This window comes from Ischnura elegans (assembly GCF_921293095.1).
Source record: "Ischnura elegans chromosome 13 unlocalized genomic scaffold, ioIscEleg1.1 SUPER_13_unloc_1, whole genome shotgun sequence".
Lineage (NCBI taxonomy): Eukaryota > Metazoa > Arthropoda > Insecta > Odonata > Coenagrionidae > Ischnura > Ischnura elegans.
Genome location: NW_025791657.1, coordinates 12329982 through 12345644, shown reverse-complemented (window position 1 = coordinate 12345644; position 15663 = coordinate 12329982). Strand labels below are relative to the sequence as shown.

Sequence of the window (15663 nt, the reverse complement as noted above, 5' to 3'; positions counted from 1 at the left end):
AGAAAGTTACGCTGCATAACGCTCAATGACCAAGAAATCAATGCGAATGTTTAAGAAAAAAGTACTCGGTGAATTACTCGAAGAAAATCCGAAATCCTTTTGGTCGTACGCGAGAGAGCTTCAGGGAAAACATTCAACCGTATATTCTTTATTTAATAAAGATGGTAAACTTGTCACCGAAAATATTGACAAAGCTAACACTTTAAATTTCCACTTCCAAAGTGTATACACTACTGACGATACTCAGTTCAATTTAGACATCCCATATACTGAGGAATCGATGGAAGAAATATCTATACAACGTGATGGGATAACTAAACAACTACAATCGATTAAGAATAGTAAATCTTCGGGTCCGGAGGGAATATCCGCGCGTGTCCTCAGGGAGTTAGCTCCACAGATCGCACCTTATTTAGAGATAATATTCAAGAAGTCACTCTCCGAAGGGAAGTTACCGCCAGACTGGAAAATTGCAAGCGTTACACCCATATTCAAAAAGGGAAACAGACATGACCCAGGCAACTACCGTCCGATTTCATTAACATCGATTATAGGCAAGATACTTGAGCATATCGTCGTTAGCAATATCATGACTTTCTTGGACAGACGTAACTTCCTCCATGACTGTCAGCACGGATTCCGAAAAGGTAGATCATGCGAAACACAGCTCGCGCTCTTTCTTCACGACGTTATAAAATCTGGTGAATCGAAAAGACAAGTTGACGCTCTGTTTCTAGATTTAAAGAAAGCTTTCGACACTGTACCTCACAACAAACTTTTGTACAAATTACAGTCATGCGGATTAAACGAAACAGTTTTAAACTGGATACGCGACTTTCTCAGAGATCGTAAACAAAAAGTTGTTCTTGACGGAATTAGCTCCGATGTTGTAAGCGTTACATTAGGTGTTCCACGAGGAAGCGTAATTGGCCCCCTGTTGTTCATTTTATACATTAATGATCTCTGCTCCCGCATTAGCAGTAAAATACGTAATTTGCTGACGACGCTGTCATCTATCGCGAAATTAGTGATCACTCTGACTATGAAATTCTATCATCTGACTTAAACAACGATCATTTGTGGAGCCAAGAGTGGGGACTCAAACTAAATCTGAGCAAATGCATGGCGGTACATTTCCTGCGGAATTCGTCCAACTCTAATCACGTTCATGCAGTGGATGGCATTAATGTAAAGGCAACAGACGAAGTGAATTACCTGGGAGTTACGATAACCTCGAACCTCACGTGGGGAACACATATAAAGAATATTTGCGGCACAGCCCTTAAGAAATTAGGATTCGTCAAGCGTATTGTGGGAAGATTTTCGGATGAGAAAGTAAAGGAAAGGTGCTATTTCGCTCTCGTCCGACCGCACCTTGAATATGCAGCGAGCATATGGGATCCGGTGCAGAAATACTTAATCCGCGAACGGAATAAAATTCAAAGGAAGGCTGCGCGTTTCGTCAAAAACTGCTACGGGCGTACAGACAGTGTTACCCAGATGTTAAGCGAGTTAGGCTGGGAGCCGTTGGAGACTCGGAGGCTGCGCGCTAGGCTTAGATTGCTTGAACAATTGAGAATGGATATCTTTAAGAGCGATACAGAGAACATAATATTTGAGCCACACTATATTTCCAATTCCGATAGAAGTGATAAATTAAGAGAGATGTTTTGCCGAACGGATAGATATGCGAATTCGTTTTTCCCCCGAACCATAAAGGACTTTAATAAACGCTAGTCCCAACTTCGTTTGAGCACTACATTTTTTTATAGCTGTAAACGGCTGGTGTCCTAACACACCCTGCCACACACCTTTTAGGCGGCTTGCGGGGTATTATGTAGATGTAGATGATTGCTTATGTGTTTCCTACTCTAAGAGCCAGTAGCATGCACTGTAGTGAGACAATGCATGCTCCAATATTGTTTATTCATGAGTATAAGCTTATATATATCCTCTTAATTGTCTAGAATCTATGTGCCATGAAAAAGAGCCATTTTTTCCTGTGACCATGGATGAGTATTTTTTTAGTTAAAGGAGTGTCGGACTGACGATTTTTTTCATCAGTATCTTTGCTCATACATTAATGATTGGTTTAAACTGAACCATGAGTCTGTATTCGCATGGCCTTTCCCTATGGATGCTGACAATGATAAACGGTACAAGAAAGATTTTTTTTGTAAACTTTATTTTTTTGCACCTGAATTACTTCATGCAGTGAATATTTAAAGATAATATTGGGATCATTATGGACCACTTAGCTTTAGAAAAAAAATCATGCCTTTATTCTCACAGGAATGGAGTTATGGATGAAAATAAAGATCACCATGTGTTGCACGTTGCGGAACTTAAGGGGTCACGCCAAAACTTGCTGTTTGCTGTTAAGCAGTAGTTTATGAAATAGGAGCAAAAATTGCTCCTATTTCATTAACTACTGACAATTACAGTCTAAAATTGTACCCAATTTCTAATTATACGAGAATGTATGAGGATGGCAAGTTTCATGAAAATCCTAGTCAGTGGGGTCATTTGGTCAAAATATTGGTTGATTTAACATGGAATGAGCCACTGGCAGAAAGTCATATCAGCGGCAATGTGAGGCCACATTCAATGAGAGAGTTAGAACCCTTTCCACTCTTCTTATTAGTGGTGTGCATTCACTGAAGCCATTATATATAATTTCGGATCCATATCCGATGCCTTCCGCAACTTTGGATCCGGTGTATCTGATGAAGGGCAATAACTGCGGATATTTGGATATGAGGCATCCCATTTCACCATCCCTAATGTTAATCTAGGTATGAGATCAATAATACCCCATGCATTATGTTTGAAATAACTTTTTAAATAATGCAAGGTGTAGATGTTACGAAAGTTTCATGAGACATGGAGAGGTGTGCCTCTCATAGATTGTGATCTTAATTTACTGCCATTGTTTTTCTTACAAACCCTGATAAAAATAAACTCCTCCATTGAGGGGAGGTCTACCCTCCATTGAGGGTAAGGGAAGGATAGGTGTACCCTTCCTAAACCCTTCAGCAAGGGTACACGAAGGGAATTTTAGAACATTGGTGGGTAGGCCCTCTCCTTGCTGGAGTGTACGGGAAGGGTTTGGCCAACCCCAATGAAGGGTACAGGAAGGATAGGTGTACCCTTCCTAAACCCTTCAGCAAGGGTACACGAAGGGTATATTAGAAAATTGGTAGGTAGGCCCTCTCCTTCCTTGAGGGTACGTAAAGGGTTTGGCCAGCCTGAATGAAGGGTACAGGAAGGGAAGGACTAATTTAAAAACTAAAAAAAACATAAATTAACATGAAATTTAAAAAATCGCTAAGCAACTAAATTAAACTAATGGGGATGAGTTGTAGCAGTGATTTCTTAAATTATAAGACAAAAAAATTGGCCAAGACTCGATCTTGAACGCGGTACCCACATATTATAGGACAATGACCTAGTGCCTTAACAACCTCGGCTATCGAGTTACTGGTGAAATAAAGCTTCTTAACAAAACTTATTCTACAAAATCTTAAGATGAGATTTGCACCCGAGTCTACGTGGAAGAAAGCTGTGACTTTTTTCTACCACACCTATTTCGTTTCAGAAAATAAGATCGGCATACAAATACCAAACATCACTCTCGCCATGTCTCATTGTCAGCCACACAAATAGGTTACATCCTAAAAATGTGAATGAAAGAACTTCTAATGGAGCTTTTTTCACACAATTTTAGAATCTATTGTGTACAGTGGCGTAGCCAAGAATTTCGTTGGGGGGTCCAAAACCGGGTGGGGAAATTTTTGAAAAACAGGATACTAAGAAATGGGCTTTAAAATAATTCAAACATTTTTCATAATCGAAAAAAAATTCAATCTTTTAAGAAATTTTTTTAAAATTCATTGTTTTTCAATATTTTGTTTTCTTTTATGAAGGAAAATGATTGTGTTTTTATATTTCGGGGGGCGGAGGGTACGACTCATAGACTGCTTCCGTTCTTGTACAGAACTCAATGCTCTTAAGCAGGTGAAAGTAGCTGAGGAGACACTTTCAGGATATGTTTTCCTCAGTTATAAATGCTAAGTCCCAAGAAAGGGTACACGAAGAATTTTTTATCCTTCCCTTACCCTTAACGGTGGGTAGAGGAAGGGCTGACGGATGGTAAGCGAAGGAGTTCCAAGGAAGGGTACACGAAGGATTTTTCTACCCTTCCCTTATCCTTAATGGTGGGTAGAGGAAGGGTTGACGGATGTTTAGCGAAGGAGTTCCAAGGAAGGGTACACGAAAGATTTTTCTACCCTTCCCTTATCCTTAATGGTGGGTAGAGGAAGCGTTGACGGACGGTAAGGGAAGGGGTTCCAAGGAAGGGTACACGAAGGATTTTTCTATCCTTCCCTTACCCTTAACGGTGGGTAGAGGAAGGGTTGACGGATGGTAAGCGAAGGATTTTTCTACCCTTCCCTTATCCTTAATGGTGGGTAGAGGAAGGGTTGACGGATGGTAAGCGAAGGAGTTCCAAGGAAGGGTATACGAAGGATTTTTCTACCCTTCCCTTATCCTCAATAGTGGGTAGAGGAAGGGTTGACGGACGGTAAGGGAAGGAGTTCCAAGGAAGGGTACACGAAGGATTTTTCTATCCTTCCCTTACCCTTAATGGTGGGTAGGGCGTGGGTTGTGCAAGGGTAACTACCCACCATAAGGCTAATACCCTTCCTTTACCCTTCCTTAACCCACCATGGTGGAGTTTATTTTTATCAGGGAATATTTTTATATACCTGTTCTTCTGAAGATAAGTTCTTATAATATGACATATGATATCTTCCACTCTATTATTTATTAAGCTGATAATGGTATTTGTCAGCTTTTATTACCTTCTGGCCCCTCTACTTCCTGTATTATTCTATACTGCATAGTTTAAGCTTTGTAATGTAAGCAAGTATTTGGTTTTATAATTGATATTTGTTTCAATTAAACATTTGTATGTATTCTTTTTGTAAGTTTAGTTTATTTTTACTTCTGTACTTAAAAAAGTGCATTGAGGTGTTTTCTGGAGTAGATACTTTAGGCTAGTGTACAATATTTGCTCAATTTCTCTGAGGAGCAGTGCCGCTCAATTTGTGAAATAATATATGGAATCCACTGTATAAAAATTAACAGACACTTTGTTATGTGTATATCATTTAACTGAAGGATCGGTTAAAGTAACTACCTTGGTATCGGTCTAAAGGGTGTTATAAATTAGTTCAACGAATCATAGATTTCATGCCTGACTCTACTTATTTTTTATGTGAAATTCTTTTCTAGAGTCTGCAGCTCCTAAAAGAGACTCGGCCATATTTGCAGTCCTTGAACCAAATATTACAGCATCACACTCAAGGAAAGGAAAGAAGGTGATGGATAAAGACATTAAAAAATGTGATACCTTTCTTACCGATAAAATAACGTCGTGCTCAATTCCTAATGATGGACGGTTACATTCGAAAACTAGATATGCGTCTAAAATCAGAGTGGATAGAGCAACAATGACTATTGATGCTAACAGAAGTGGTTGTGATAAGGCAGACACCATGAAGTTTTTTAGGAGCACTGAGAATGGAAAGAATGGCCCCGAGGCAGTCATACGAGAAAACGAAGTGAAAACTACGTGCATGATTATAAGTCCTGGGAATCGTGCCAGTTCAACGAAAAAATCTTATCATTGCTTCAACTGCAGAGAAGCATTCAATGCCAAACATGATCTCGTGAAGCACCTCGAGATTCATTTCGCGACTCGTAATATGGATATTGATTCAAATTTGTCAATCGGAAAAGATTTGTCCCTCAAAACCGTTGTTTCTAGCAGAGAAACTAATAGTTCTTGTCATCCCATCTCCTCCAAAAGTTTAAATCAGCTGAAGTGTGCAAGCCAAGGGGTGAGACGAATAGGAAATTGGCTTCTTAAGGATAACATCGGAGAAACAAGGGAAAATAAAAATGTAAGGGAAGTGAAGAGAAGCTTTATTGTAGGAGAGACATCATGCACAGTTAGTCCAGACACTGCGAAGAAGTCTTATTCCTGCGGTGAATGTGATAAGTCTTTCTCTCGAAAGAACACACTTGTCCGTCACATTCGCACTCACACGAAGGAGAAACCTTATTCTTGCAGTGAATGTAATAAGTCTTTCTCTGTAAAGAGTAGCCTTGTATGTCACATTCGGACTCATACGAAGGAGAAACCTTTCTCGTGCAATGAATGTGATAAGTCATTCTGTCTTAAGAATGCCCTTGTCAGTCACATTCGGACTCATACGAAGGAGAAACCGTATTCATGCAAGGAATGTAATAAGTCTTTCTCTGTAAAGAGTAACCTTGTATGTCATATTCGGACTCATACGAAGGAGAAACCGTATTCATGCAAGGAATGTAATAAGTCTTTCTCTGATAAGAATACCCTTGTCCGTCACATTCGGACTCATACGAAGGAGAAACCGTATTCATGCAAGGAATGTAATAAGTCTTTCTCTCAAAAGAGTAACCTTGTATGTCACATTCGGACTCATACGAAGGAGAAACCGTATTCATGCAAGGAATGTAATAAGTCATTCTCTCGTAAGTATTCCCTTGTCAGTCACATTCGGACTCATACGAAGGAGAAACCGTATTCATGCAAGGAATGTGATAAGTCTTTCTCTGTAAAGAGTAACCTTGTATGTCACATTCGGACTCATACGAAGGACAAACCTTTTTCTTGCTATGAATGTGGTAAGACTTTCTCTCAAAACAGTAACCTTGTCAGTCACATTCGGACTCATACGAAGGAGAAACCGTATTTATGCAAGGAATGTAATAAGTCTTTCTCTGAAAGGATCAACCTAATCCGTCACACGCGGATTCACACGATGGAGAAACCTTATTCTTGCAGTGAATGTGATAAGTCTTTCTCTCAAAAGAGCAACCTTGTCAAACACATTCGGACTCATACGAAGGAGAAACTTTATTATTGCAATGAATGTAAAAAGTCTTACACTACCAAACAAAACCTTGTCTTACACAATCGGGTACACCGGAAAGATGCCTTATTCTTGCAATGAATGTGAAAACCCAGCAAGGAAAAACTGATTTCCATTAGATTTGACATTGATTTCCAACAGGTTCCACGCCCTGATTTCCTTCTCCTTTGAATCTGTTTTGAAAATTGAAACAGCTGGAAATCAGTAGGAAGACAGTGGGAAATCAGTTGTGAAGGTCCAACATGGCGGCTGTTTTCCTACTCATTTCCATGAATGTGGTTTGACTCTGGTTTCCACTTTTCAATAGATTTGAATCCGGTTTCCCCGTTTAAGCTATTTCGAATCTGTTTTCCACATTCATACCTATCTGAATCTTGTTTGCGACTCGATTCTCACCTCCTATGACCTGCTGATGCATAAGTTAACTTCGGATACATGAGTTAACTGCTGATACCCGAGGCGGAAGTAATTATTTCCGCCAATTCCAAGTTTCGCAGAGCTGCACTCAACCAACGTTTCTAACTTCACATTCTACATCTCTATCATCAATCTGGATGTAGACTCAGCTGACAAAAGTTTACAAAATACAGCCTAACAAAATGAACTTCATGTAAGTCTCCCACCACAACAAAATGACACAGGCTCTATTAACGTATTTATTAAGAATGCACAAACCCTGTTGGAAGTACATATTCAATTGAAAATACATAGTCATCTAATTTGGTAAACTTCTGAGGCAGAATACACTTAAAATCACAATTTCATGCGTTAGAAATAATTTAGGGAAACACAGAATTTACAGATTAAATCTCATTAGAAGGAGTGTTAGACAAACTAGTCGTGCTTTTTGTAATTGTTTATCAGTTCTTGAAAAGTCATCGAAAGGCAAAAGTTTTGCCAAGAGTAACAGAACAGTCACTGCACCAGAACAACAACAACTTACATCAGATTCCACAATCTTGAATTATCGAAGAGCACAAATTTTTCCGTGATTAACAGAAAAATCACAACACTAGAAAATATTTCAGATGCCTTTATGAAAGAAAGACTTCTTTACGTGACTAATGAAAATAATTCTGGTTCAGAATTAAGCCAACGATATCTGCATGTTACACTACAGAAACTTGCCATTAATTTTTAAATACATGAACACGGTCGTTTCACTTAGCACAAACAAACCAGCAAGATACACAATATTCTGAAAATCCTGGTAGGTTCTCTTCGGCGACGTAACGCAAGTACATATTATACATATTGCATACAAAAATATTAGTAATCGCTCAAAATCTGTTGACACAAGATAAATTATCCAATGAAAACACAAAAGATCGAAATCACATCAGACTTCCACTGTCGCTTGAAGACTGAAGAGATGCACGAATGGCTTAATTCAACGCTGCGGGAATTTAGCACTGGTTAAATAATACTGATATGATTATTTTTTCTCCACGCCCTATTACTTTAGCACAAAACAGAGCCACAAGCACGTAAACATTCAGAACGGAATCGGCGTATCGGCGTTGCTGCTTTGGTTTGCTATCTTTTGTAGTTAGGTGGCAGCACTATGCCCGCTATATTTTTTAAAAGGCGAAGTCGCAAAGTGTGGTTTAAACATGCTTAAGCCGTATTAGCCACTTAAATCGCATGCCCGGTGAGCGCCAGCAGGTGAAATGATGCACAATTCAAAATGTGGATGATATACAGTAAATGTTTTTCATCACCCGTGATTTTTTGAAGACGGCAAGGTACATATTTCCTCTACGTCATTATTTTATTTCTGACCATGATTTTGAACTAATTATACTCATTGAAACCTCAGAAGAAGTAATTTTCCAATCAACTCAGTCATAAAGCCTGTGTGAGATAGATTTTTATAAGACACTCATTTCAAGAGAATTTAAAATAGAGTATGTGCACATTTTTGGGAAGTGATCTTAAAAAAGAATTTACACCTCAATTAGGCTAAATTCTGAGTCTGAGAATAGAGAGGTACTTTTTAAGCGAGATATTAATTATTAAAATTTTCAAAATTAATGATGCGCTGAAACACCAGTCGGCCATATTCTCAAGGCTGTGACGTCATTTTGTTCGACGTGTTCTCAGGCATATCTTGTTCTTTAGGGTGAGCCCCTCCACAGCGTATACTGAGTTTGAAAGAAGCCATGGAATGCCTTATGAACTAGATTTAAAGTGTGTGCATGCCATCATCTACATCTTTTAATTCATTTGTTTCTCGGTTACGCTGACGACAAGGCTCTATCAACTTTTCTACCTCGAACTACCTAATCGTATTTCTTACTCCTCGGTTCTCGCATTTGCGTTCGTTTGCAGATTTATAATGATATTAAAATTAAGAGACACTTAAACAGTGATGATCCTTGAAAATAGTACGACTTAATTCGTGAAAACTAAGTCACTAATTAGTAACTAACTTAGTAACTGTACCCGTACTACTAACTAAAAAATGGAAAATTAATTTTCGATAAAAAGTGACAGTTTGGGTATTCAAAATGTTTGTAATTTAATTCCAAACACAGTGATGCTAATATTTTCCAAATCGGATGTGAAATAAGCTCATTAATACGTATCACAAGTCGGGACTACTTTTTGGAAATGCACCGCGCGCAGGGATTCCTCGCTTAATGGATAGTCATAACCGGTCATAACAAGACACTTGTACCTTGAAAACCAATAAAATTATGCTGTGAAGAAATATAAAATGAACCAATTATTAAATTGTGCTAACAAATGCTTCGAGAAGCATATTGAAACCGAATGAATGAAAAGTAATCGTCTGATCTAACTATCAAACATTTGATTTCCAGCCCGAGAAATTTCCGTCATTCAACCGGACCAAGTTTTCAATAACCAATTTTTAGATATACCTCACAAATGCTATTCATAAACCTCAACCAAGCAAATGTACTTACATCTGACTGACATATCTATGTTAGCGAACTGAAAATAACTTGAAGAAACATTGAAATAATCAGAACTCTGCTTTTGAATACATTAATTCTACGAAAGAACAAATACGTCGACTAAAAGTGCGTTTTTTTAAAGAAATTAAGATCAGATTACTGCTTAAACTGGACCAAAATGTAACTTCAGTTATTTGTGCTTACGTTTAAAACCTTAAATAGCCCAGAAGAAGAGAAACCCAGCTCAGTAACGGCAATGTAATAATTAACTATGGATATTCATCCAGTCACCACGGGCCATAACTGAATATGAAAAATTATTTTTCGCGAGTCAGTAGGTTAAATAGTAATAGAATAGAAAATAGTTAAATAGATAAATTAAATTATGATCGGTATTTGAAATGACAATAATACAAATATCGATAGTTATCTACGTACCGGCACTTTTACTTCCGTAAACCTTCGAATCGTGCTAACAAACTTTTGGCCAAGTACCTACTGTAAACAATCTTACTTAATTCACTTATGTTAGACCTAATTTCCGATGAGGTTTCCCGTCCATTTCTCTTTATTATGAATGAGACAAGACAACAAAAAAGCTCCAGTTCAACAATAAAACTTCGTGCCGAGGCATGTAGGTAATCCAACATAATCAGCTCGGTCAATCATTGAATCATCCACCTTCGGGATATTATTTGAAGAAACCCTCACGAAACCTGATTCCATGATAAGCACTTAAACGTATTTCCCTTTACACAGATCAGATCCACCAACTTTTTCCAATGCACACGTAGTTTATTGAATCATAAACACGATCATAACACGATAAACACCTTGCACGCTGATGAGATAGACCAGAATGACGTCACATACCGAGGAGCCAATAGATGAGCGTTTTCGTCTGCCTAATATCGTTGCGAAAACAATGCATATTAAATAGTAATTATTAAACAAACTAAGCAACAATTAATGGTGTTAATCGGAAGTAATTATATTTACGATACACCTAATCGAATAAACTGCATTTCAATCGTATTCCTCCCGAGTGCACATACTCTATTCATTCTACAATTCAACTCTGTTGGAAAGAACTTGTGGAAAACACTTTCAAGCCAATAAATAAGGAAAAGAGTTTTAAATGACATTCAATTCAGTGTCAATACAGTCCGTGTGGAAGACGGCTGGAAACCAGTTACAATGGAAATGAGATGCAAATCACTTCCTTCCATTTCCTGTCCGCTGGAAACCAGTGGAAATCAGTGTCAAGACAGAGTCAAATCAGATTTTAAGGATTCAGATCAGATTCAAATGAGGTTCAAAACTGTTGGAAATCAGTTTTTCTTTCCTGGGAAGACTTACTCTTCATTTATCCACCTTTTATTTCATTTGCAAACACAGGGTTAGGTTTTAGTTGTCTAATAATTGGTATTTATTATCAATGAGGGTAAATAATTCTTATTATTACCAGTACTGCTTGTATGAAATGAGAAAAATGTTCTTTTATGCTGAAAATGATAAAATAATATTCAGTTATGCCGGTGACCTAATTTCACTAATGCTCAAGTAAATTTACTGCACTATATTCTCTAGGACTAAGTATTTTTTTCTGTACATTTAACTGCTAATTTTTTAAACTCAAATGTATGCCAAACATTTCAACACTTTCGATAAAAACTTGAAGCACTTTGTGTCAAGATTAATTTTCAATGTAATTTCCATGTTAATTGTGTGATTAATGAATGTTTAATTGTCTCATCAATGTAAGTTGATGTAGTGCTCGTATGTAATTTATCTGCAAATATCAAGTTAATAATAATATACGATTGATGAAGAGTGCTGAACTGAGTGACTGGTCTGTTTTAATGGTTGATGTACCCACATGCCTTTCAATGATTATATCAGTATTGGGTTGTAGTTTGAATGCCTGCACCACAATCACCATGCAATAATCAGTTCAAATGACAATAATATGTCCTCTTGAAAATATTGCTAGCCACGGTTAAGGCTTTAATGATCAATGCAAATAATTTCTTTCCTAGGTGAATGGCCATATATTTCCTGGCAACTGTGTCCCGTTCATAGGCATGAAACAAATATCTTCCATGATGTGTATAAATAGATTTTTTAGTTAATTCGTCGTAACACATGCGTGGTTTTCCGTATCGAGATCTATCAGTGGGAGATGATTTTATCATGGACAAAATATTTCACGTAAAGAATGTAGTCAACATACGTCGAAACTAGTGGTACCACGTAAATAAATTGGTGGATTTATTCATAGTTTGTTCGCTTTCATTTATTATAATGAACCTCCACAAAGTTGAGCCTGTTACGATAGATATTATAAATGATGAGATTTCATGCCGACTCGATTTTAGTGAATTTTTGCCGTGTGAATGAATAACTGAAATAAAGTACCGAAACGCTAAGGTAGCTCGGATCTTCAGCTGTCGTTCAAAATAATTTTAAATAAATTTTCGAGCAAAAAGCAAAATAATGGTTGTAATCAGTAAAACTTTGATGAAGTAGATTTTACGCAGTTGGAAAATATGGAAATATACCGAAATATGGGCACTGTGTAAAATCAAAAGTTGGTATTGAGGAGTAGTATAGTTTTCGGGATAACACTTGCTCATTATTTTTAGAAGACTTACTCATACACTTTTGTACAGTTCTGATTGAAGCCAGAACCGGAACCAGAAAAAGTCTCATATGTGAAGTTTTATGGTAAAAGAGCATGAAATCGTTTTCTATCGCTTCAAATATGTTTCCCGGATTCAATTACTCATTTGGAGGCAAGAAAATGAAGCCTAATAATCTTATTAACTCACGAGCATCACCACAGAATACGTGTAACCTTAAGAGAAAGAGCGCTTGGGACAACCGGAGAAATCGGCAATAGCTGAACTCAGCATACAATACGCCCACGTCATCCAGTTTGATGATGCCGAGATCCTGACGCATTCCACCAAATATTGGGATAGAGTCGTAAAGGAGGCCATAGAAATTCGATTGGACCATAAAAACTTCAACCGTGACGCAGGCTATGCCATCAGCAACACCTGGAAACCCGTTCTGTCAACTCTAAAAAGCCAAAGGATCAACGGATTGGCTGCCAAGAGACCAGTCCTCAACCAATCACGTGACACCTGACCTCCAAGCAGGGTATATAAGGGAATCAAAACCTCAGTCCGACATTCAACTGCCCTGATGACGATGCTCTAGTCGAGCCTCGAAACGTCGGCCATGGAAAGCCTCAACCGGTGGAAAACCCGAGAAGAATTCCTTCAAATTGTTCGCCGGGAAAAACTTCGATCCTATTTCCCTTAACTAAAGTTACCATAGTAACGTCATTGTCAAAAAGATTGAAATTGATAAAAAATAATTGAGTGACCTGGAATTTAAGAAGCAGCAGTGACATAAATTACTTGAAAATTATAAATACCTAATTAATTATTCTTATATGATACGATATCAGGCAACCACAATGCTAAGAAATTCGTCGGTGATTTAGGAAATGCGACTTTATTTCCATTAAATGCTATAAGATGGGGCCGAAGAGTTTTTGAAAAAATTAATAACTAAAAGGTAAATAAATACACTAACAGGTTAATGGCTATTTCTGATGTCATAACTTCACCAGTAATTAATGCAGTCTATGAGATAGAAATTAAATGTAATGGAGAACTCAAAAAAAAAAAAACTAAAATTGGATGGCCAGTTGAAAATGAGGGTGTGGCGTTACGGTGAAAGTGGATTTCGATGAGGATTAAAAAGCGATTCTCTAACACTCGATGAGGGGGCGGTGCCTCCCTTCCACCTCCAGATTTTTATGGAAAAAGGGTACGGTTTACTGTCGTCTCTGCGACAGAATACAATATCTCCCGTCCTTATTTAGTTTTAGGAATCCCAGTTTAGATAAATTGCAATGGTCATTTTAACCGCATTTGAAAAAGGCCATATTTGCGCCCATTTGATGCCACTCCACGTGACGTCACAAGGACCTAGTTACTACACAAGTAGATAGCAGTTTTACATCGTTTTAGATTCCAAATGCATGCACGAAGAACAGAGCTCGGGGAAACATCTCTTAATAATTATCCGTTAAAACTGCCTACGGTCGGATTGTTTCCTTTGTTTGATAACGTGTTTATAATCCTTATTTAAGCCAAGCGCTACCTTCTAGCAGCCAGCATCGCAGAAGCGTACGTATTCTCTCTCTAAGGTAAACTTACATGGCGGTAGCGGGAACCAGAGTGACGACATACGGGCTTTTCCCAGCGTTCACACTTAGCCGTCGCGTTTTCGCGCGCTTGAAAATTTCACTTCTCATTCAATCGCGAAAAATAGATATCGTCATTAAAAAATGTAAAAGCGTGAAATGCGTACCCCGGGTGTAGTAATCTTTTGATTTAAACAATAAAAATATAATAGGAAACCACCCTATTGCAGTAGGTAAGAGTCAATGGCAACACTATTGAAGAGAAAATTAACCCTTTAGCTGCGGGAGTTCATGACTTTAGCTACCAGCCTGTGCGGAAGAGAAGGAAAAAATATTCTTCCTTCTAGCCGGGCGTCTTCAAATCCACAGCCGAGTGCCTCGCAAGGAGTGGACTCATATAATCCGGAGCAACTATTCTTCCTTTCTCATCAGCAGATGGGGCTACATTAGGAGAATTTTCCTAGGCGTATTAACAGCGTGGAGCGGCAAGGAAACAATACGAAATGAACAGGAGGATACGAAATGCAGAGTGAAAAATAAGGCATAAATAGCGACTTCATAGAATGTAACTTTTTGCGCAAGAGGAGGGAATAATTACTTAGCCTGGGAAAGTATAATGAGATAGGGTTAACTACCTAACATGGGAAATTGTCATCACCTTCCATATTCCATTACACATAAATACCCATGCAAAAAAAAATCTGTGCGTCGACTGTTCTAAAGCTGCACTGTAACTGTGTTAAAGGGACTCTACTGTGACTCTACTTAGACTGCACTTAAATTGAAACATCACAGTACAGTTATAGCACACCCACAGTGCAGTTGCCATAGCACAGTCACAGTCCAGTTGCTATAGCAAAGTCACAGTGGAGTTGTCATAGCACAGTAACAGTACTGTTGCCTTAGCATTGCTATAGCGCAGCTGCCATAGCAGAGTCACAGTGCAGTTGCCATAGCACAGTTTTTACTGTAATACTCTTTCCGTGAATCAATAATTGTCAGCCTAGATGTGGCTATTGCCTTCCCTGCTGATCTTATTGAAAACAAAAAAGCAGAATCAAGATAGGCCAATTAGCAAAGATATATAGTTCCCTTTTTAGGTGTTTGTGAAGAATGGTTGCGATTGATCCAATCAGAAAACGGCAGAGATATAACTGGCCAAAACGACTACACTCATTCGAATGTTGACTAGTCTAAGAAAAGATAGACCATATTCCTAAGAGACACTCAATGAATTTTTTACGTTCCATTTCCTTAATATGAACAAAGTTGATGGTACTAAAAACATTGCTATCGAAGCCCTTAGGTTCTATGAGAAAAATTGAAAAATCCTATTGTGCACATCAACGGGCACTCAACATAAAAACTACCAAAATTTTCTTCAGTGCTATTTGTCTAGTTGCCACACATATGCCCACCTCGATAGTTTTTGTTGATGAAGTTTAAGTTCTAACGCCGTGGAGCACAATAAATGAAACAAGATACGAAAATAAAATAAAATTTTCAAATACAAATATACTCATGATTTTAAACATAAAAA

General features: G+C 38.0%; 1 protein-coding gene across 2 annotated transcripts in view; it reads left to right on the top strand.

Moving 5' to 3' along the window:
* The window catches only part of LOC124172517 (gastrula zinc finger protein XlCGF57.1-like), a 44061-nt gene extending 36858 nt beyond the window's left edge, over nucleotides 1–7203 (top strand). For both annotated transcript variants that reach the window (XM_046551956.1, XM_046551958.1), the window contains one exon: nucleotides 5296–7203. In XM_046551956.1, coding sequence (XP_046407912.1) covers nucleotides 5296–7061 — 1766 coding nt within the window. In that variant the 3' untranslated portion in view covers nucleotides 7062–7203. The remainder of the gene's footprint in view (nucleotides 1–5295) is intronic.
* The last annotated feature ends 8460 nt before the right edge of the window (nucleotides 7204–15663 follow it).